Raw genomic sequence first — 22,246 nt, 5'->3', positions numbered from 1 at the left:
GTAAAAGTTGCTAAACTGCAAAGTTAGTGGAAGTCAATTTAATTATGCAAAATTAGCCTGAAAACTGCAATAGGATGAAAGATAATCTAAATTAAGCAGTTGTACTTTTAGATGTTACTTAAAAATATATAGCACAATTTATGTGTTTTATGAGACTAGGAAAAGGACTAAGTTACACTGCAAATATTTTTCTTGTGCCTGCTCATTGTTTGAAGAGTAGTCAACCCAGCAGTATTGGAAATCATTGGTCTACTCCTTCCCCTAGGAGCTAAAAGTGCAAGGAAACTGCCTAAACATTAGTGACTTGTACAACAGAGGAAACCCAGCGTGGAAGCTGTTTTATTAAATGTGTTATAATATGTGAAAAACTGTATATTTGTACTCCAAGGATAGGATACAGGGCCAGATTAATATATTGGTATTTAAATCACTGTGAAGACAACCATAATTCTGTCTGGTGAACTGAATAACCTCTCCAGACTCCACTGATGAGGTTTGTTAGACCACCACTGGGCATACCAAGAACTTTGTGTCAAATTTGGTACCTCTACACTCTCATTTCGACCTCTCAGGCTGTACCTGAAGCCCACTCTAATTGCCAAACCTAAACAAATTCCTGCACAGCCATGCACTGTCATTTTTACTGAATTTGGTGACATATCAAACTCTCAGCAGTTACACTCACCACAGTAGTAATGAGGACAGCAGTAGTGTATGGTATTAAGGTCTACAGTGAGAATTTCCCCTTCACTACACAAGGGAACAGGTTCAATACAGGATTCACACACTAAATAAAAAAAACCAAAAAACAGTCATGTACAAAGTTTAAAATAGTAAAAAGTTAGCACATGTGAATTCCATCTAATTGACCATATAAAAAGTAATACTGCATTTGTTACTCTGATAATAGAAATTTTAAGGATTTTATGGATTTTAAACCTAAACAAAGTTCAAATATGATGTTCAAAATTTTGTTGGAAGAAAAAAGATCCCCAAACCCAAGAATAATGATCCTCCAGTCCACCAGATCTGTGTGAAGTCTCACTCCAAGAATTCCAGCCTTGGGTTATTTTAGAATTATAGTCTGGTTTTGTAAATATTTGACTATTCCTTAGCTCTCCATAAAAATATTTGAGGCGTCTTACCACAGAGATGAGAGAAACAACAGGGATCTTCCTGTTTTGCCTCAACAATAAACTGATCTTCTCTGCAGTCAGGCTGGGAGGCATTGAAACAAACTGAAGGATCACATTCTGTAGGATGTGAAACAAACATTGTTTTAAAAGAAGTCACTGAAACAATATGAAAAAGATAAAGAAAATATATTCTTCATGTGCTAAGTAAAATAAAATACCCCAAATTTACTGTAAATAAGAAGTAACACAAAACACAAAGACAAAAAAACCCACTAGAGAATGTTTAAAAAAACATACATCACTGCCTGGTGCTATTTACAGTCCTATTCTGTTAACAATCAAGACAACTTGAAATGCAAATTTTCGTCCAACATATAATACAAGTATGAAAAACTTTCCACAAACTGTGGTTTTGTATTTCCCTTACCACATCGGTACTGTGGGCAGCAGGACAGGGGGTGGTAGCCTACCACTAATTTTTCATTGGGTTTGCATGTTGGAATAATGGCATCACACAATGACATGTTACATTCTGTGGGATAAAAAACAATTTTGATGTCTTTAGATAGATACTAGTGCAAGTCCTGTAGTTCAGGCTATTTATACCATCTAATGCAGAGATCCACAAAACAAGAGCAGCCCAAGTCAGCTTAAGTTCACTCCATACCATCATGTAGACTTTTGTGCTCAACCCAAGCAAGCAGTAATATCCCTCTCCAAACTGGTAGTTACTTGCTCTGCTCCCTGTGCATGAAGCCAGCTCTAATGTCCCACTGATATTCCTTGAGCAAATTGACAATACAGCATTGGTTACAGGCATCTAATAAGTAAAAGCACCACATCAGCTGGACCATATGTTCTCATTTTCCTTGAATATGTTATGAAGAAATCAGTATATTTTTCTTAGTATTTTAGGAGCAATAAGCTTATTCTTTTTCTTAACAACCATGGCTAGGCAGAATATTAGTATTCAGTGATCAGCTCCCAGAAAAAATCTTCTGGGAAACAGCAATAGATCAGACACTGCTCATCACACCAAAGTACTAGAAAGAGAAGCAAGCAATCTCTCATGACGTCCCCAAATACCAAGATACTTCTATCACTGAATAAAAATCAATTTATTATTAAATTCTATGCAAGAGCTTTAAAAATATTTTTAACAGAATTTTTGTTGAACTGGTGGACTTCTAAGAAAAAATTTCAGTAAATAATTCTTATAATGAATAGAAGCCTCAATTTCTGGCCTAACCAGCCACAAGTACTTGAAAATTCATTCTAAAAAATGTTACCTTGAATCTTAAGTTTGTCATCTGCCTGTGAATGTGAAGCACTTATTTTATACTTCTGTTACAGAGAACAAGTTTGGTACATACCACAAACTTTCTTGGGACAGCAAGCTCTCTCTTCAATGACATGGAGTAGAACTTCCCCTTCTCTTTCACAGACTGGTGGTGGATCCTCACTGCACTCAGGTTCTACAGCAATAATGCTTCCATTTTCTAAACAGCTGTACATGCAGCACCCTCTCATGGACCCATTCCAGATCTCCCCAGTAGAGCGGGGTTGTCCTTTATTATCTGTACATGCTGGAAGAGAAAAAGAACCCTTTCTATCCCTTCAGCAAGCAGACAGCTCCCATTTCCTGCAAGCAGCTGTGACTTGCATAAAATTATTGCATAAAAAACTATGGTTGTGGAGCATTACGGTAAGAGTCCAAGAAAGGATGATGACCTTAAAAGCCCCAAAGGAACAAATGCTTTTCTATGGGTAAAAATGGGTGAGGGCAAGGGACAGAACCTGCCCATGTTATTCCTTCCTAAGTTCCCAAGGGAGGAAAGCCTGGGAGCTATAGAAGAATGGCCATCACTTTTCCCCCAGCAGAGGTACATCAGCACCGGCTCTTAAAGCCAAGTTAACTGAAAGCACAAACTGCTGTAGCTTGAGAAATGTTAGGCTCTGTTGAAGGGTCCTTTACCAGATTCACATTTACTGGGGATTGACACAGAACTTAAGCTTCTCTCTTACCATGAACTGTTAATATAACTGGGGTTAATATGATCATAAGTGCAAAACTACTCTGTCCTACTGTACTTACTGCATTTTTCTTCTGGTATACAGAGGTCTGAGTCTGTTCTATGCAGAATGGTGCCGTTTTTACACACACAGTCTTCCCTTAAATAGGAACAGGGAGAATCCTCATAGAACCATTTATTCAAGCATGTCTTGGCTTCACAGGGTTGCACACAAGGCTGGTATTCCTTGCCCTCAGGGCAGCTCAGTGCTGCAAGGAATTAAGAAAGGATATTGAGTGTTTCTGTATCCTTTCAGCATTTCATTGGTTAAACAGGTTGTAATAACAAGTGAGCACAGAAAGCACACATTTGTACTTTAAACAGTACTTTAGGTAAGCAACAAATTCAATAGAGATTAAAATTAATTCATGACTAAATTATGTATTCTCATCCTAAGAACTTGTACCCTGATTTACCAACACTGTGATAAAATGAGATTTTACTTAAAAGAATAATAGAAAGAAATATAATTTTAACTTATCACTAGAAGACCTCGTCACTAAAGCCACATAAGCGTACAGAATATGGCTATCTGCTTACAACAGTAATTAGGTGTCCTCCATTTAATGCAGATGTTGTGCTTGTTGCATAAAGCCACATATGCAGAAAGTGCATCACACTCATAGTTCCAAAAATTAGTACTGTTGATCCACATCTTCTCACAAAATTCCTGTGGTGACACCTAGGAACATATTGAAATTGGGAATTAACAAGTATAAGGACTTCCTGTAACTAAAATAAATCAGCAATTAAGATAAGTAATACAGCCCCAAGGGAAAAAATCACTAACAGTGTCTAAATTTAAAAATATCTTTTCTGTCAGAACACTCATTCTGCAAAACTTAAACTGCCAGATGTAGTGAGATTTTTATGTGACAATCTCATTAAGACTGCATTCTCTCTCTATTGATCAGCATAAAAAAGTACTGATCATTACTTTGAAGAGCTTTTCAGCATAGCCCTGTCAACTAAAATTGAACAATCTCAGCTAAACATTGCTGCTATACCTTCAATACAATCCTGCTGTGAATGAATTACCTCTTACTCTGTTTCTGTGCCTGTAGGACCTGATAACCTATTTTACACATCTATCTCTCAGAAAGAAAGGGCTCCTTGAGTAATTAATCATTTTTATTTTTAATTAAGTTGGAAAAGTCAGTTATACCTCAGAGATTTGGGGCTTCCTCATTTGCTGTTCTGGAAAGCAGATGTGCTGCACTACCAACCTCTAGTGACCTATAGAGGTCTACTCATCTCTATAGCTGCATGCTACAGCTAGATCCCCATTAGAAAGTACAATTTGTAGAAGTAAATTCTAATTATTTCTGTAAGAAATGCTACAAAATTTTCAACATAATATTGGCTATGTCAAAATATTTTAACTGGAAATTTCTTTAGTCCAATAAGTCTGCAACTGCATGAATCGCTGTTGTGCAGAGCAGAAGCATGAGGCTTTCTGTTTTAGTGATCCTCATCAAGCATTTAATAAAAATAACATCTCTGGAACATGTTTATCTTGACATGATAATCCAGTGTGTCCCCTTCGAAAAATTCCCATTAAGTAATTTCAAAAAACAGCATAATAGCACAGGGATCAAAATAAATGTGTGTTTTCATTGGACAACATGGCATTTCAATGGACCCATTCCACTGTAAAATTATAAAAATAAGCAAAACATTAAAAATGTGCATGTACCAGTCACTCTTTTCTTAATTATACAGCTATTACATTAGTTGGTCCTGCAATTTTTCTGATCCTCATACTCACTTTCTTATGACAAGGGATGAAAATGCTTCTGTTTAACAGTTCCATACAGTATGTGCAGTTATCTTCAGTACAGTTTCTTACTGGCCTCCTAGTTGTTACATCAAGTGATTTCTCAATTTCCCAGCTCTTAATGAACATTTCAATTTCTTCCATATTTGTAATTATGGTCATGTTTTGCATTTTCAGGTCATCACTAGGATCTCCATTACACACCCCTGGGGACAGAGCATCGTATTCAAAAACGCACAAACATTCCTTCATTCAGGAAACAAAAACTACCTGATCAATTATGATCAACACTGCATCAGGTGACCTGTGAAACTCAGTCACCTGAGTAAATAAATTAAAGTAGCTGTATGTCCACTGTAGTTCCAATCTCCTGCTTGTGATTTTAGTTCTCAGCTCAATGGCTTGCTAAAACAATTAGAACTCATTTTACCTTTAACAGCAATTAACTTTTGAGAAAAACTGCTACCAAAATGTGCTGCTGAGTGTATCAAATTCACTGACATGGTGCTAGATTCTGATCTCATTCTACTGAATGGCAGTCAGCTCCTTGGGAGTAATAGTAGATGGTTTTGAGATAAATTGCTCATCACCAATGATTTCACACTGTATTGAGATTTAATTGAACATTCTAAGTGCAAGAAGTTATAAAAGAATCTTTTGATGAACAAATTGCTTTATCTAGAGAAAATATTGTTCTTACTGAAGTTATTAATGCAAAGCCACTGTAAAAAACTACCTTCCCAGACCCCTGGCATTCATTGTCTACCTGAATTCATTATTCTATTGATACATAAATTAAAATACATGATCTCTTTAAGTGTATTACAAGTGAGTAATGCCAAAATTTAATCTTCATACTAGTTTTACATCTCAGGAACTGATCAGGCAAAGTTCCTCTCTTGTTTCCACTTTCCTTCTGCACTGTTAAACATACCCTAAGACCTTGCCCTCCTGTTTCCAGCCCTGCAGTCTGATGCTCTCCAGGGTCCTTTGTTAGAACTGGACTAGCTTGGTGTGGCAGGCTATTATTCCTTCAGACAGCATGGAGAAATACAGAATGTGGCATTTAAATAACAAGTGTTTTACAGTAGTACCACTTTCCTGTACTCTTAGCTCTTCTGCTTCTTGCTGCAAATCACAAACTGCTGGCAGTAGAGCTTGTAAGGCCATGCTGCAGAACTGCAGAATCAATATAGCTTTAAAAATAAAGCTAATTTACCACACAGTCCCACAGCTTTTTCTGGTATGAGAGGAAGAGGATTGCAGAATCCCAGACAGGGATAAACAGTAGAGGACAGGAAAGAAGCACTAAAAAAAACTTCCAACTTTACTGCAAAATATCAGGTAGTACAACAGTATTTTAAGCTAAGTTTGGATTTGTCTGCATAGTCTTCCTCTTTTTGTCTTCTCATGACACAAAGAGGAACTATTCTATAATTCTTTCTACATTTGCTCTCATCTTGTCCCATTCGTTCAGCATGCATAGAGAAGATGGCATGATACTGGGAAAAGATGCAGGGCCAGTCTTCCCCTTCTCTCAGTAGATTTAGGAGAAGTTTCCTTTTGTTCAAGCAGAAGACAGCAATTGATTTTAAAGTCTTGGTTTGTTTATGTTTACGCTTAAAGCATATCTGAATTGCTTTGCTTGCTTTTAAAACTAAAAGCAGTTTAAAAGATTATAAGTTAATTTCCCTTTTTAATATGAAGGGTTTGTAAAATTACAAACCACTAGAAAATGAAAATTTATTATAAAATTAATTTTTAACCACCTTATACTTTTATATCATTACTTGTACTTTTTCATATTATTCCTTCTTTTATATACTTCCTTATACTTTTCCATAGTATTCCTCCTGGCAAAGTGATAAAAAGGCTTCAGGGAAGCTTGAAACATACTACATTTGCTATAATTGTAATTCAAGACTGAGACACCCCAGCACAGTTTTGGACCTTAGACTCAGCCTCAAGAGGTCCAAAATCAGATTCTTAATTTACTGTCCTCACAAGACTTGGACCCTTCCCAAGATACAACTTTTGTCAGTATTTTCATAGCAATAAGCTGCCACTGCTAACATCAGACTTGTCTCCATATTCACTGAAATATACTATCACTACCTGAATTTCTTTAGCATCCACTTCTTCACTAAAAGTTGTCTTTTTATTTATTTGGCTTCAGCAAAACTCTTAAAACAGGCAAAAATAAGTAAAAGGAACCAGTAATTTTTTTAAGGTTATTTGGATACAATGTGCTGATCACTACTTGTTCTGGAAAGTACTTTATTAGCACACAGTGCTTTCAAACAGAAGATTAATTTATTATTAATTAATTAATAGTATTTCTCAGGCTCTCACATAGGATTGTCAGCATAGTTAATGAGGGTCACATCGAGAGCTATAGGGACACCTGGTTACAGACACAAAAGGGAGTTGCAAATTTCAATTGGGAAGTTATTGAATAAGAAAAAATTGCCACCATGGCCTCACCACAAAGTCCTTCTGTCTTCCTCGTTGTGTTGGAGTCTAATCCGTACTGTATATCTATGATGCCTGTAATGTGAGCCCACTTGATGCTAATCCCACCTGGGGTATTAACCACATACATTGCACCAGTATCCTGAACATTCAGTCCTTCTCTTGAAAATGGTAATGGTTGAATTTCAGAATCTACAACTACCTAAAAGAAACCAAACACATTTTAGAGATAAAGCCAGACTGCAATGATGTATTTTATATGTATTTCCATTTTATAACAAAATACTATTTTCACAGCCTCTGCCACATATAACAGTCACAGTGCTTAGAGAGCTTAACACTCGTGCCACTTCCAAAAACTGCAAATGAAGTAGGCATGAGGAAAAAAAATCTTTTGTAATTAGTGAAAGAATAAATCTTATTTATCACATATCATATGATGAAAGAAAACCTCATTCCAATTATTGAAATTCATCTGTTGTGACTTGTTACTGACTAGCAAGGAAAGTAGCTTAAGTATTTATCATTTCTAGGGTTTCTGGAAATATAGTCTCAGGCATAACTGCTTTTGTAGCCTCATTAAAATCTCAAAAGAACTTTAAGGTGACATGGAAAAATGACATTTAAGTGAAGCATGGTACCAGAAATGTGAATTGTTTATTTTGCCTCTGGTACACCATGAATTATCGGAAACCTAGTCTACAAAAGTAATCCTAATCCTGTAGGGTTTTATTTTAAATCTGATTTATCACATTCTACAACAGAACAGCTTTCCAGCTATTTTTTGAGCATACACATGCTGTTGATAGATACTTACTTTTCTTGCTAAACGATTGATAAGTATTTGACAAGTGTGTGTTGTGACATTTAATTTCTTAAAACAGAGCCCTGAAGTGTTTGCAGGTGGCACCTTGAAAGAAAAGTGACAAGGAAATTGAGTTACTGTTATTTGTCGAATTCTGTACCACTGCTATTGGAATTTTTTATATTAATTAAATATATTTTATACTAATGCATTTTAAAATAATCTAAATAAGCAAGTACTTACTAGTTTTCTTATTGAATTTGCACTCTGGAAAATATTAAAAATAAATTAGAAGTTCAATAATAATCAGCAGCATTTTTATAAACAAAGATGAATTACCTTTTTCTTTGTTGTTAATGTTCTTCTACAATCAGCTAAATAATTAAACTAATATATTTTATTATAAATAATAAAAAATACAAACTTTTAAGCTAATTTAGTGCATATGCTGAAAGGTCCTTTCAAATTACATTTCTTAAAGAACTAAAGTTAGAATTAAAACTACAGACTTCTAAAGCTCATCTGCATGTGTTCTGCATTCCCACCTCTAGACTGCAACCAGGAAATGAGAGCAATTTAATAGAAAACACCTAAAACAATGGAAGATTGTTGCCTTTAACTGTTTCCTCCTGAAAGGAGACATGCATTGAGAAGTTATGTCACCTCTGATAATTCAAAAGGAATATACATTTAAATTTCCTTAGAACACAACAATTACTATTTAACTCAAGATAAAATTCTTTTATCTAGACAGAATTATTAAGCATGCTTCTCGAAAATTAAATAAATTGGTATTTAACTGAGTGTGGCTTTTATTTATAAGTTTTAATTGACGTATTTTTGCATAATTTCAAACCTCTTACACAAAAATATTCAAGGAACAATTATAATTATTGCATGAATGCAAGAACCTTACCTGATTAGCAGGACATTTTTCAATATGAGCAACAATAATTTCTCCTGGTAACTTGACTAAAACATAGGAAGCCATATTACAGAGGGCTATGTTGTTTCCATCAAATGTAATAACACTCAGTTCTGACAGTACAGAACACTGACCTAAAAAAGAACTGTCATTTAATGAGGTTACCACAAAACTAAATACAGAGTATTTTTAAAAACTTTCAGTTCTAGCATTATTTGCTTTTGCACATACATTCATAGATAGATAGACAGATCACCTTGTTCTGCAGACAACATATTGAGCCGTAAGCCTATTTAAGTGTTTAGGTTACTCAGTGGAAATACCTTAACCTGTTTCTGTGTGCCCAGGGTATGGAAAAAATTTTAAATTGGTGACAATTTTTACTTAAGTCAATGTTTTACAGGCAAGGTTAATGAATCTGCACAATGTGAGATAAAATATATGCATAAATATATATCTATTTTTGAGATACTGACAAGGAACTTATCTACCTTATCTTGAAAAAATTATAAAGTGCAATATTGGTTTCATTGATTCTGCAAGGTTTTCAATATGACTTCTCTTGAGCCTTTTTTTTCCCTTGGCAGGCTCATCCGCCAGTTTCTGCAGTGTCTAAGCATGAATAAAAACTGCAATTAGAGCTAAATGAAATATGGGGTTCTGTCTTTCACAAAAGCTTGTATTTAATTTATTTTTCTTCATAAAATGTTGAAATCTTAATATTTCTACTGAGAAAAACTCTGAAAAGTCTTAGCTGAAAAATACTGGTATTCATGCTGGAGATGTCATTTCACTGTTTCCATTAAAAAGAAAAATATTTTCATTCTCCAGGACACCAATTCAAAGGTACCAAAATGTTCAGTATATTTCATTCTGCCTTGCTGATGAATAGCTCTTTTTAATTAATTCCAATATTTAACCTCATATTCCCATTGTAATAACCCTTTAATTTATTACTTGACATTTACAGATCAATGCTCCATATTTTATTTAAAAATAAAAGAGAGACTTACAGGGACATTGCCATTCTGGACAACAGCTGTCAGTGTTAACTTGAACAGGCATTCCTCGAAAACCACAATCTGGCTTCTGCACATCCTTAGGGCAGTTCCTTGAAAGATTGTATAACATCCAAGCCGTATTCACACATACATACTGACTACATTTGTCAACAGGTTCAAGGTATCTTGGCTGCCATATAAGGAAAAAACAACCAGAGTCAATTTTAACTTCATTGGCCTTATGGAGTCCAAGCCATGACTTGTCCACCCCCCAGCTCTCAGAGAAAATAAGCACATCTACCTGCCCCTCATCAGGTATTTTGGAATGACTTGCATTTGTGTGGTTGTAACCAGTGACAATGGTGCGTGTCCATTCACCCACACCCACATTGTTCCATCCAGTTTTAGTGGAATACTCTATGTAAAGCATTATGCATTGAGCGTACATGTTATAATCAGTTATAATCTGAAGCATTTTAAGAAACACAAAATCATGCATTCCCATAATTTTAAACCCTATGACAAAGAAACAAGTGGAAGAAGGAAAAACGGGGTAAGATTACTCAGAAACATCAAAATTCCAAGGATTGTGGCTTTTTCAGCACCTCAGAAATATATTTAGCTATCTAGAAAACTCATATATCTTCAAAGAATTTTTTTCAGAACAGTATATCCAACTTACAGGATGTACCAAGGCAGTGTAAGAGCAGCAACAAAACTATCCTCTAAGAATAACTGAGAATTTTAAAACAAGTAAATTAAATAGAAAATATGAACTGATTTAAATCTTGGGTATTACAGATGTAGAATAACAGAATGGACTGAAAAGAAATACCATACAGGGGAAAGTAAGAGTGATCATACCACACACTCAGAAGATGTAGATATCAGTGTGTGCATCATCTGCCCAAAGTAAGCCTTGTCATCTACAGCCATCGTTTCTGATGAGGAAGGCAGAGCCATTCCACCACTAGAAAGAGACAAATCTAGTATAGCTCTGGTTTGCAGCTCTGTGGCCTCTGTTACACTAAAATAAGGCGTAATGGGCTTCTGTGTTGAGATTTTGGACGTATCTGATGTCATTACATCCAGGACTCCAGAAATAGAGATATTTTTGACTGAGGTTGTATTTCTTGAAAAAAGCAGACTCTGAAGTGCGGTTACTGGCAAATAAGGTGGGGAAGATTTGTCAGTTGTGGTTGTAGCATTTATCTTGGTAGCATTTTTTTGCTCATGTGACATCTGACCATCTTCTGAAATATCCACAGTGTTTTCAAATGAAGTTGTATATTTAATTTCTGATGCTATGTATGAGGTACTCTTCATCTGTGATAGTGGATTCGTAGTACCAGTTGTTTTCATTATATTAATCTTTGGAGTTTCTCTAGTGCTCTGTGAAGCTTGAGTTACTGCAGTTGTAAATAAAGATTTGTGTGTTTCTATGGTGGTAGGAACTGAAGCTGAAGCCATGTAAAAATCCAAATTGACAACAAAAGAATCAGCAGTTTTTGTAGTAATCCTTGAGGCCAGGGTGGTGGTCCCTGAAGTAACTAATAAACTGGCTGAAGAGCTAGGTAGCATTTTTGCATAAATATAAGGTGCTTTTGAGGATGTAGCATTCACTGTTGTGTTCCTGATCATTGGTGTAGTGGATTGAGTGATGATTCCAGCTGGTATGGCTGATATTGTTCCTTCTTCTCCTGAAGAACTTACCGAAGAACTCTGCTTTCCTAAAGAAACATTAGAGATATGAGTGGTCTTAGGAGGAGGTGAAGGCATAGAGGGCTGGCTTTCTAAACTGATTTCAGAGGTGTTAGGTGTTAGTAAAGAGGGCATTACAATGGATGTTTTTAGTGCTGCTGAAAAGTTGGTAGAGAGACTTATTTTTAAAGTGAATTTAGAAAAATCCACAGAAGTTGCAAGATCTATAGTTGGAATTTTTGAAGTTCCTTGTGTATCTAGAGACGGAACTGATGCTTGGGTAGCACTTATATTTTGTGGTAGTGGGGATGTGCTACTGACTGTGGGAATCAATGAAGAACTTGTAGTCTGAGATGTCACATAAGATGGTTCTGATGTTGATAACAAGGTTGTAAGTAAAGATAATGACCTTGTAAAAGAAGGATTTTTGGAAATGGAAGTACCTGAACTTTGAGCCACAGGGTCAGTTTTCAATTCTGTATCTGAACTTTTTGGGTACTCTGTAAGTTCTGAAGTGGGTGTGGAATTTAGAGGTGATACCAATGTCCTGAGAGGGAAGGCTGAAGATGTAACAGATTTCTTTGGCTTTTTAGAAATAAATGATAATGAAAAGAGATTGGTGTGCATTATTTGCTTATTTTCTGTTGAGGTTTTACTCACTACAGACCTATCAAAGATTGTTGAATTGATTAGAGGAGTGGAGGCACTAGAAGGTACTGTATAAAAACTTTTGGAGGCAAGAGTGGCACCTGGCATAGCTTTGGGCTTCAGGGAGGTATACATAGAGTGGACTGGTGTAGATACTGTGCATGTTGCAGCACTTGAAGTGTTTTTAGGGATTTGATAAACAACTTGAGGTGAAGATACAGTCATTATTGGCAGAGCAGCAGAAATACTGCCCTTTTTTAATGAAGATGTCTGCTCTGGAACAGTTGTTGAAGTTTGCACTGAAGATGAAAGTGGCTTTGGAGGAAAACTGGTTGAAGAGCTAACATTTAATGATATCAGAGAAGTTTTAGACAAAGGTTTTGCTGTTTTGAAATATGAAACTGTGATTAATTGAGGAACACTTGTCTCGGAGCTAGAAAATCTAGTAGTCATAGGAATTTGAGGAGCAGCTGAAGTCAGTGCAGAACTGGGTGTTGGGTACACTGCAGTTTGACTAATGCCAGACCTAGTTCTAACAGGCAGAGTAGATATAGGAGAAGTAGACGTTCTTAGTGTCAGTCGTGGATCTAGAAGAAATACAGGTCTTGTGAAAGTTTCTCTGTCAGCCCCCAAGGCAGACAAAGACACTTCAGAGTGTGTTTCTGCTCCCTTAGAATGACTTACTGAAGGACTCCTACTCTTCCCAATCCCTGCAGGCAGCTCAGAAGTGACCAAAGATATCTTGGAGGCTAGAGTTGTTAGTGCTGAGGAAAGCCGAACTGTTCCTAGCTGAGTGGTTGATGTTTCGAGTGAAAATGGAACTACCACTAGGGAAGTGGGTGTTAATAATGCAGAATGTGCTGGAATAGGACTTGTACTGAGCAGGGCTGTTGGAGTTGTTATTGTAATGGGTAAAGTTATAGATGCATTAGAGCAGTCAGTACATGATGTGACTGCTGAGGCTTGGAAAAGAATTGGAAAATCTGTTGAAGGGATGGGTTTGGAAAGGACAGTAGGGCTGGCTGTGCTGTGAAGTACATCAGAAGGCTCCACTGTACTTGGTAAGGAAAATGTTGAATAGGTGGCTGCATTAGAAGCTTCCAATGAATAAAAGTCTGTAATGGACTGTGCTGACATATTCATTCCCCTTGAAGCTGTATTTGCATTTATGGTTATTTTGTCTGTCACACCGATGAGAGTTGATTTATTCCTTGAAGTAACAAATACAGGGAGTGTCTGAGGAAATCTCTCTGTGGTAGGACCCATGTGAGAGATTATCAGTGAAGGCTTCAGTCCAATGTCTGATTCTGTAGGTGTCACAGGTATGCCTAAAAGGAGAAAGTGTGTTTAAATGTCCTTTATGGATTATTAGTAAAGAAAAATAGCAAATCCATCTCTACTCAAGTCCCATTTAAATATTAACAAATCAGATCTTGCCAATGGTTCCGGGTCATCTGATGACTTTGAGGAACTCAGCTGATGTATTCTAAATGTTTTCTAATTTTCTCTGCAAATGAAGTAGTTCATTTTTTATATTGGCGAAAATCTTTATTTTGCAGAGCAATTTTGAAGCAACAAGCCAATTCCAGGGAAAATCAGTAAATCCAAAATAGTAAAATATTTGAAATAAGTATGTTACATCCTTAGAAGATAATATATGAGACAACTTTGTACCAGCAAATACCAAGCATAACATATTTGATTCAAAATTTGTACAATCAGATACAGTATTAAAACTAAATTTTAATATTAAAATAATACTCTATCCCATGGAATAAGGAAATAATATTATATCTTTACACACCAGAAATTATGAAATAGGTGAGCTGAATTTGTTAGTAGTGTGTCATCCTCTGAAAAGACTGAACTTTTGCTACAGCTGTATGTCTTTCATTTGGAATCTCTCCCTTATATATGTGTGATATACTAGCATTATATAGTCAAATATAGTTGCTCTGAGTATAACATAATCACAAAAGGTTATATATAACCCACTATTTGAGAAATATGAGAATTCAATGTAAAATATAACTTTTTGAATGAAGAAGCTGTAGTTTGGATGACTGGGAATGGAGTCTATGTCCAAGAGAAACAATCTTCAACACAAATATGTTCTGAGAAAGCATTTAACTTTAAAAAAATTACATTTGATTAATCCTTTCCTAGGATCTTGGAGTAATTTATAACAGTAGATCAACATAATAAAGTATACTCACAGTCTTCTGGATAAACACATCTAAGTGTGATCTCATCAAGGATCATGTTTTTGGGACAGTATGGCATGCATCCTTCAACCCTTCAAAATATTGTATAGTCAATTCTAGAGCCACAGTAGAATTATAAGTTAATTTTAAATTATTTTACTTTGTCTAAACAAACCATTAGAATGTCTTATCAGAGTTCTGAGGACTTTCCTATGAAATTATGAACATAGAATTTTGAGGCATTTCAAGTTCACAAAGTTATTTGGCAGCATAATTCTATTTCTAAACTGCTAATAATTATTTGCATAGGCTGATTAATATGATGTTTGGACCATTTTTCTTCCCCAACCAGGTGTAAGTTTATATCCTTAAACAGAAAGGTATTTCACAGAATGATGAACTTGTCTACAAGACTTTTGTTTTATCCAAATATGTTCATTTGAGATATTAAAATCTTTAGATCGACTCCATAAAGCCTTTCTCTTGTGTCCTTTCAACACAGGAGAATGCAGACAAATCACCATATTCCTTTTTCATTCTGGGGGACTTTTCAATGAGAAAATCATGACATTAACAACCAGTGTTCCCATATGGAAAAAATCTAAGAATACCAACAGAGAAAATTAATCATGTTTGTAGTATTACTAATTATAAATTGCATATACCTAGGGAGTCTGGAATCTAAAATATCCTTTCCTTTCCACCACATTGTGCCTTGAGCTTTTAGGCATTTTTCCTGTTAGTTTGCTGTGGTTTCATAGAGGCCAGGGGAGAACCACTGAGACAGGAAATCTGTTTACTTAATCCCAAGCTACCATCACCCCTCTGAAATCCCTCCCTTCATGCCAGTGGGCATCTCCCCGAATAAAAGTTCCATCTTTTAACAGGAGAGGGCGTATTCCTCCCTTACTATTCCTACAACTTTTGATCTCAGTCATATAAACACCAGAAAGATCTAGTCGTTTTAACATCATGGTGTGCTGGTTTAGGATGCAGCTATAAATCCACAGCCTTCATTTAATTTAACAGCTTTCTACTTAACCACTACCAGAAGCTAATCCTCTGGGCTAAATACAAACCTTCTTATTTTTGTGTTGGAAAGTGCATCTAAATGGGAATACACACTGTGGGAAATGAGAGGCTTGGTACAAATGATTTCATATGACTTGTGAGAGTTTCTCATAAGAATCATATTGAAATTTGTATAGTAAAACTAGATGGATATTGCAGCAGCAGTGATTTTCAGAAAGCATATGGTATGCTCATTACAAAAAACAATCCAGTAGTAATATGAGATTAATTTTACTTACAGGGGAAGAAATTTACATGCTGTTCCTTCAGGATCACTACATGTCTTAAAACAAGGATTAGCACAAGATTCATACCGCCATTCACACATCCTTCTGTAAGGCACAGAAGCACTGAGTTCTGAGAAGGAAAGAAAGGTGTTTTTTATTGATTCAGTAGTCAATAAACAATTTAAATTTACACCCTTTTCTATAACATACACTGGGATCTTCAGATAAATGAAAAACTGAAAACCAAATAGACAAAATTTTCAGAACTTTCCAATAGGTGAGATTTTGTTTCATTTCGAGTGTTTTAAATTTGTTCAAGCCAAAAGACACTTCAAGCTTTGACAATAAAAGCAGCTGTTAATTTTTACAATATACTCTGTTTCAAAACCTAAAAGATCAGTTAAAAATATTGAAGATACTCTTGGTTGCAGATGCAACACAATTACTGAATTAATTTAAAATAATAGACATCTATAGATTACTAATGAGATATTAACATACATTGTTTTGTGATATGCTACTTCCATTTTGAAAGAGCAAGCCAATGAAAACATAGTTCAACAATAAAGTGAACATCCTATCTGCAAAAGTTAGAAAATAATAGCATTTTGAGATGGAACGGAAGACAGAGAAAAATTAAAAATAGGATAAAATATTTGCTACTTTTGTTGATAGTAACAAATAGAAATACAAGAAAGAAAATGCTCTGAGGGCAAGCAGAAAAAGAATGTTTATCCCTGCAGATTTTGCAAAATTTACCTTCAATACTAAAACTACTGAAATGTTTGAATTCTTCCGAACCATCATACTTTTCCACTTTAACACTGGATGAGGTGAGAATGATGAAAAAGCCTTTTTTACTGTGCAGCTCGAAGGCACTGAGCCCTGGACTCCAGAGACCCTGGTGGTGGAAGAAGGTGGCTCGTCTCTGAAAGGAGGCATTTGCCTGCCACTGCTCCAACCCAATGGTTTCATTGTCATGTACATACAGAAAGTAGTTTGGTCTTTCAGCAGATTCAAGGGAAACAAGAGACAGAGCTTCCACAGAAGAAAAAAAATAATAAAAATGGTAAGATTTTCACAGAAAACAACTTGTAATTGAGATTAAATCCTTTATATTGGCTGCTAAGTGCCTCCTTTTTAAAACTGTCTTTTCACAAAAAAAAAAAAAAAAAAATCAGCTTTATGTTGCACAAAAGAGTGTTAGAAACACAATGCAGGGTCTAAAAGAGACTCCAAAGGATCATATAATCCAGAACCACCAGGGAACTTATCAGTAAGACCAAAATTGCATTCAGCCAACTACTACTAACCTTCAAAACTGATTCCTAAGCAGTCTCAGAGTGGAACTTGCATATCTTGGGAGCTTGTCTCAAGTTTGGACAAAAGTCTAGCAGTTTAGCAGGACCAAAATTTCATTAGTAAATAATACCACATTGTAAGAACATTGAGGTCAGGCTTTTTTTTATATGTAGTCATATCCAGAAATCTGTGGCCAAATAAGAGTCCTGACCTCTATTTGCTCTACCTGAGCTACAAATCAAAAAAATTCTCTGAAAATTTCTCTGAAAAAATTCTCTGAAAATTTCAGGCTTTATAGAAGACTGACTTCATACTCGATTTTCAACTTGCATATGGTCTTGAAGTTCTTTAATCTAGAGGAATATTGTCTCATCCCTCATTTCCATATGAAAGTCATCTGTGTACTGCACAGATATAATGAATTATTTACTTCCACTTTACATAGGGATTTGACAAGAATGAATTAAATCTTCTGCTTTATGTATTTTTCATTTTAAAATCACATCTAAAAACCTAATTTTCCCACAGCAATAAGCATTCAAATGTTTGTAAACTTAATTTGAAATTTTTCTGTGGAGACAGCCCTTCTTTATGTTGATTTTTGAGGGTTTGTGATTTTTTCAACACATTAAATTATTTGAAAAAGCAATGACAAAATCTTTATTGATTTAATTGGCACAATCTTCACATATGTGAAGAAAGAAAAATATATATAAAAGGAAAAACATTTAAACAGGTTTATTTTTGTTGTATAGTTTGGGTAAGTGTCTGATAAGTAAAACATAGAGCTTAGGATTAGCTGTTCACCTAAGAAACTACCTTCTATGTTCCACAGAGATGCTGCTTGTTAACAATGCAGAAATAGATAGATCATTCTGAGTTGCACATTTTCTAGGTCAGGAAAAGTAACAAATAAGGTGGAAACACAAGGTAGAACCAATTTTACTGGAGACAAAAATATCCTGCATTACCTTCAGTGTTGATATTTGCTATACACTTGTGAAAAATTCACCAGTTTCCAGTTATACAAACTAATTGGGTTTTTTCACAAAGTTACTCTATTCACTTGTATTTTGCAATACTTCTAAAATAATTTTTGAAAATTCAACTTTAAAGCTGGAAGTGAGGTTTTCTAATATTAAAAAATTTAAAATTTAAATCCCTCCTTCATTTTGAAATTGGCCACTTATTCCAAAAACTAAAAATATCTAGACTACTTTAGTACATTTAGAAGATGCAGCAAAAATCATTCATATAGTTTGACATACATATCTCACCATTAGCAAAACTGCTGAGAACACTTACATAAATCTTTATCTTTGAAAAGACCTGGAGTTATCATGAAACTGAAAATTACATTTCCATGTGCTCCAGTTCTAGGCAAGGGAAATATCCTTCTGCTGGATACATTAGCCCCTATAACTGTGTCATTCACTCCAAAACTTGCCAAAATATAGGGTCCTTCACCAAGACCTATGGGAAGAAAAATTTTCATCGCATAATATACAAAACTTAAGTCTTAATTTTCCTCTTGGTTTCACTTGGTAGTGAAACATGCATAACTCTGTCCTTGTCTTTAACCCTGACAGGCAGCTAAGCGCCACACACCTGGTCACTCACCACACACGTCACGAAAGAATCAGAGGGGAAGAACTGAAAAAAAAATAATGTGTGAAGATAAAGACATTTGAATCATAGTTTGGTTTGAGTTTTGTTTACAGAGAAACACGGAAAAAGAAAAGGAAACCAAAGAAAACAATTGTAAAAGGAAAACAAAGAATGCAAAGCAAAGTCAAAGCCAAAATTCTTCACCATCAGCTGACCAACATCTAGATGAACCATAAGCAATGCCAGTCTCAGAAAACTTCTCCTCCAATTTCTATTGCTGAACTCAACATCATGTGTTCTGCAACATCTCTCTTGTCAGCCAGGGTCAGTTGTCCCAACTCTGCCCCCTCTAACCTCCTGTGCAGCCCCAGCTTGCCTGCTGGTGAGAACTGGGAAAACCTTAATCTATGTAAGCAGTAGCTACAACACCACTGTCATCACAAATACAAAATATATTATTGAATTCATGTTAACTGAATGAAGAAAATTAGCCAAAACCAGTACTCCTTTCTACTTTTTTCATAGAGTCATAGAATAATTAAGGCCAGAAAAGACCTTTAAGAGCACTGCCATGATGTTCGCCATTAAAGCCATGTCCTCAAACCTTTCTGAGTAAGATAAAATTCCCTATTAAAAAGTAATTGGGAAGTCAGCTATACCTAGCAAGATGTACATGCTACTACTGTAGTAGGCCAGACTGGACAAGAAAAATATAATCTGTATAATGATCCTCATTATGAGATGCAAGTCATCCTAGTCATCAAACAGACACATTAAAATTCAGGTTCATTCATTCATTGCAATTAGTCAACTTTCCCTTTTCAATACCTATTGCTCCCTATAAAGTATGTGCACAGTATTCAAATATTAGAGGGAATGACACAGGAATTAATTCTGTGAAATTAATACCACTCTCATCCTAAGGCACTGTTCTTTTTACAGTACAGTATTGTGAGACATGTGCACAAAATCCCATAGCCCATCAATGTCCAAATAGTGTAGGTCCCAGCTCTGAAATGTACAGTACAAACACAAGGAAATGTCCTTCTAGAGCTCTCCCTGACTGCTACCATATGTTTTAGGATGATGGATTAATCCACCAACCCACTGAACATTATGAACTTATTAATGGAGGCATTAGGGATTGCTAGGATCATTCAACACAGCTGGGCCACCAACCTTCACTCATTAAAAATAAAAGTAATGTTAAAACTGCATACACCAAGTCAAAGAAAAAGCCCGTAAATTATTTGAATTTTTTAAACAATAATATCAAATAGTACATACCTTGGTTGTAATATTCACAGTCATAAGCTAAAAGAAAAAGAAAACAAGCCTATTATTTTTATTGTTATTATTATTACTGTTACAATTATTATTAGTAGTAACAAGAGAATCCATGTATTTCTGCATCCCAAAAATGTAAAGCTCACTTTCAGGAGAGGAAGTTTCATGTCCCATAAGATATTTCAGTCAGTGATTTTATTTTCTTAGAGTTTCATCCAGTGACAGCAGACCTGAAGCAGGAATTATTTTACAGCTAAGAACCCTTCTTGCTGTCAAAGAAAAGAACAGACTGGGTCTCTTTGGAGCCCTACACAGCCTTTCCCACAGCCTCTGCACCAACACACCCTAAGCACAGCCAGCCCTTTTCAGCAAGACAGTGAATTTGGGTGTGTAAGGATGACACAGCTAACACAGAGAGAGCTTGAGAGATGTGAACTATGTTTATTATCCACCTACTCTGCCATATTTGTATAACTGGGCAGGAAAAAGTCAGAGATGCCTGTGAGATGAGCTCTGGAGCATGGCCAGCCCAGGTACATACCACAGAGCAGAGGAGATCGCCAGTGAATCGCTGCTCCTTGCTGGCAGCACTTGTGGGCATAAGCTGCAATACTGGTACACAGACACTCACAGTCTCCACCAAGATTGCAGTTGCATGTGTCTGTGTGACAATTTTTGATAAAAGAAGTCACATCAATCTGGGAGGGGAAGAAACAAAAACAGCTGACTTAATTTCATGAGCTGTACATATTCCAGTTGCAGCAGGAGTTTTACTTCTGGGCTGACTGAAAGCACTAAACACAACAATAAGGTATTTTCCAAAGTTTGGGCATATTCCTACACAAATTGCACACTTCAAATGATCAGCTTATACCTAAGTTAAAGGTCAAAAGAAAAATTGAAACAGTGATTACAAACAAACATGCTTGTCCACACACTTGCTGTTCATCAATTTTAAAGAACTATTGAAGCTGGCAGTTCTGCTTTTATAAGGCAAACACTGCCATCTGTAGTCATCCTGTAAGTTTTGCATGAACAACAACAAAATCAGAGCTGTGACTCTGATTACCAAGTTATTAAAGTAATAATCTTTAGAGGGGAGATTTCCCAGGGGAAGAAAGCTTGGCGCCACTGGTGACATTGCACACAAAAAAGTAATATTTCTGCATTTATCAAGATTTTAATATAATTTGCCCACAAAACTTCATTAGATCAGAAATTCACATTCTCTAAAATCCTATAACAATATTTCATGATTTTACATGATACACTATTTCTTGAGTTTAAATCATCTTTTTTGTAATATTCAGCAACATTTCCAAAACAGTGTTCTTACTCAACACATGGACAGTTTAAAGCAATGCTTCTCTTCAGTTTAGTGTCTGGTCTAGCTCAGCTGTAAAGACTCAAATGGCACACGTCAGATTACAGAAATACCACCACAGTAACAAAGCACTACTTATCTAACATGAAGACAGCTTCTCAGCTGGCAGTAGCTAGAAGCTGGCAGGGACTGGATCAAGGGCAGAGAGATGTTATTGTGCTTTCATTCTTTTTCTTGTTTTGAAAGCAGGGATACCACTGGGGATGTGGGGGACACACATGAGAACTAGCTCCATTGAAAGTGACAGTAGCAGCTTTGTAGAAATCACCTAACGGCAAACTGGCTCCAAATATCTCAATCTGTCTCTCATGCCTGCAGAACAGCATCTCTCCATGGGTCAGCAAATTCCTGCTCTTGTAACAAACTGGGAGCCTTGGGCCAAAGATCCTGCTGTTTCAGGATTTAGGAGGAAGATCCTTTTTTCTCCATGTTCAGGCTCCTCAGATCCTGCTGAATTCAGTGCTTATTTGGGCAACTGCAATCCATCAGTTGCTGCTGGGCAGAGATGCAAGATTTTGTCTCCCTGCAAACTGGCATTGCAGCCTGAGTTGAGCTGCAAGGCCGCTGGTCCCACAGACAGGAGCTTGCCTGCATGCACTGCAGGATCTCCCACCCACACAGCAGGA

At 36.0% G+C, this 22,246-nt stretch overlaps 1 protein-coding gene across 1 annotated transcript in view; it reads right to left on the bottom strand.

Moving 5' to 3' along the window:
* OTOGL (otogelin like) overlaps window positions 1-22,246 on the bottom strand; it is an 89,714-nt gene that overhangs the window by 12,729 nt on the left and 54,739 nt on the right. Inside the window, exons 30-49 of the mRNA XM_054279577.1 lie at window positions 20,778-20,934; window positions 20,237-20,263; window positions 18,647-18,814; window positions 16,799-17,077; window positions 16,052-16,169; window positions 14,754-14,833; window positions 11,053-13,865; window positions 10,490-10,654; window positions 10,201-10,378; window positions 9,179-9,321; window positions 8,506-8,529; window positions 8,275-8,367; window positions 7,470-7,659; window positions 4,977-5,191; window positions 3,749-3,890; window positions 3,232-3,417; window positions 2,510-2,722; window positions 1,564-1,668; window positions 1,146-1,253; window positions 686-787 (exon numbers count right to left, since the gene is read on the bottom strand). Coding sequence (XP_054135552.1) covers window positions 686-787; window positions 1,146-1,253; window positions 1,564-1,668; window positions 2,510-2,722; window positions 3,232-3,417; window positions 3,749-3,890; window positions 4,977-5,191; window positions 7,470-7,659; window positions 8,275-8,367; window positions 8,506-8,529; window positions 9,179-9,321; window positions 10,201-10,378; window positions 10,490-10,654; window positions 11,053-13,865; window positions 14,754-14,833; window positions 16,052-16,169; window positions 16,799-17,077; window positions 18,647-18,814; window positions 20,237-20,263; window positions 20,778-20,934 — 5,506 coding nt within the window. The remainder of the gene's footprint in view (window positions 1-685; window positions 788-1,145; window positions 1,254-1,563; window positions 1,669-2,509; window positions 2,723-3,231; window positions 3,418-3,748; window positions 3,891-4,976; window positions 5,192-7,469; window positions 7,660-8,274; window positions 8,368-8,505; window positions 8,530-9,178; window positions 9,322-10,200; window positions 10,379-10,489; window positions 10,655-11,052; window positions 13,866-14,753; window positions 14,834-16,051; window positions 16,170-16,798; window positions 17,078-18,646; window positions 18,815-20,236; window positions 20,264-20,777; window positions 20,935-22,246) is intronic.

This window comes from Melozone crissalis, unplaced genomic scaffold (assembly GCF_028551555.1).
Source record: "Melozone crissalis strain CALT ecotype California unplaced genomic scaffold, PUWL_Pcris_2 ptg000004l_1, whole genome shotgun sequence".
NCBI lineage: Eukaryota > Metazoa > Chordata > Aves > Passeriformes > Passerellidae > Melozone > Melozone crissalis.
This window is presented reverse-complemented; position numbering and strand designations above follow the sequence as displayed.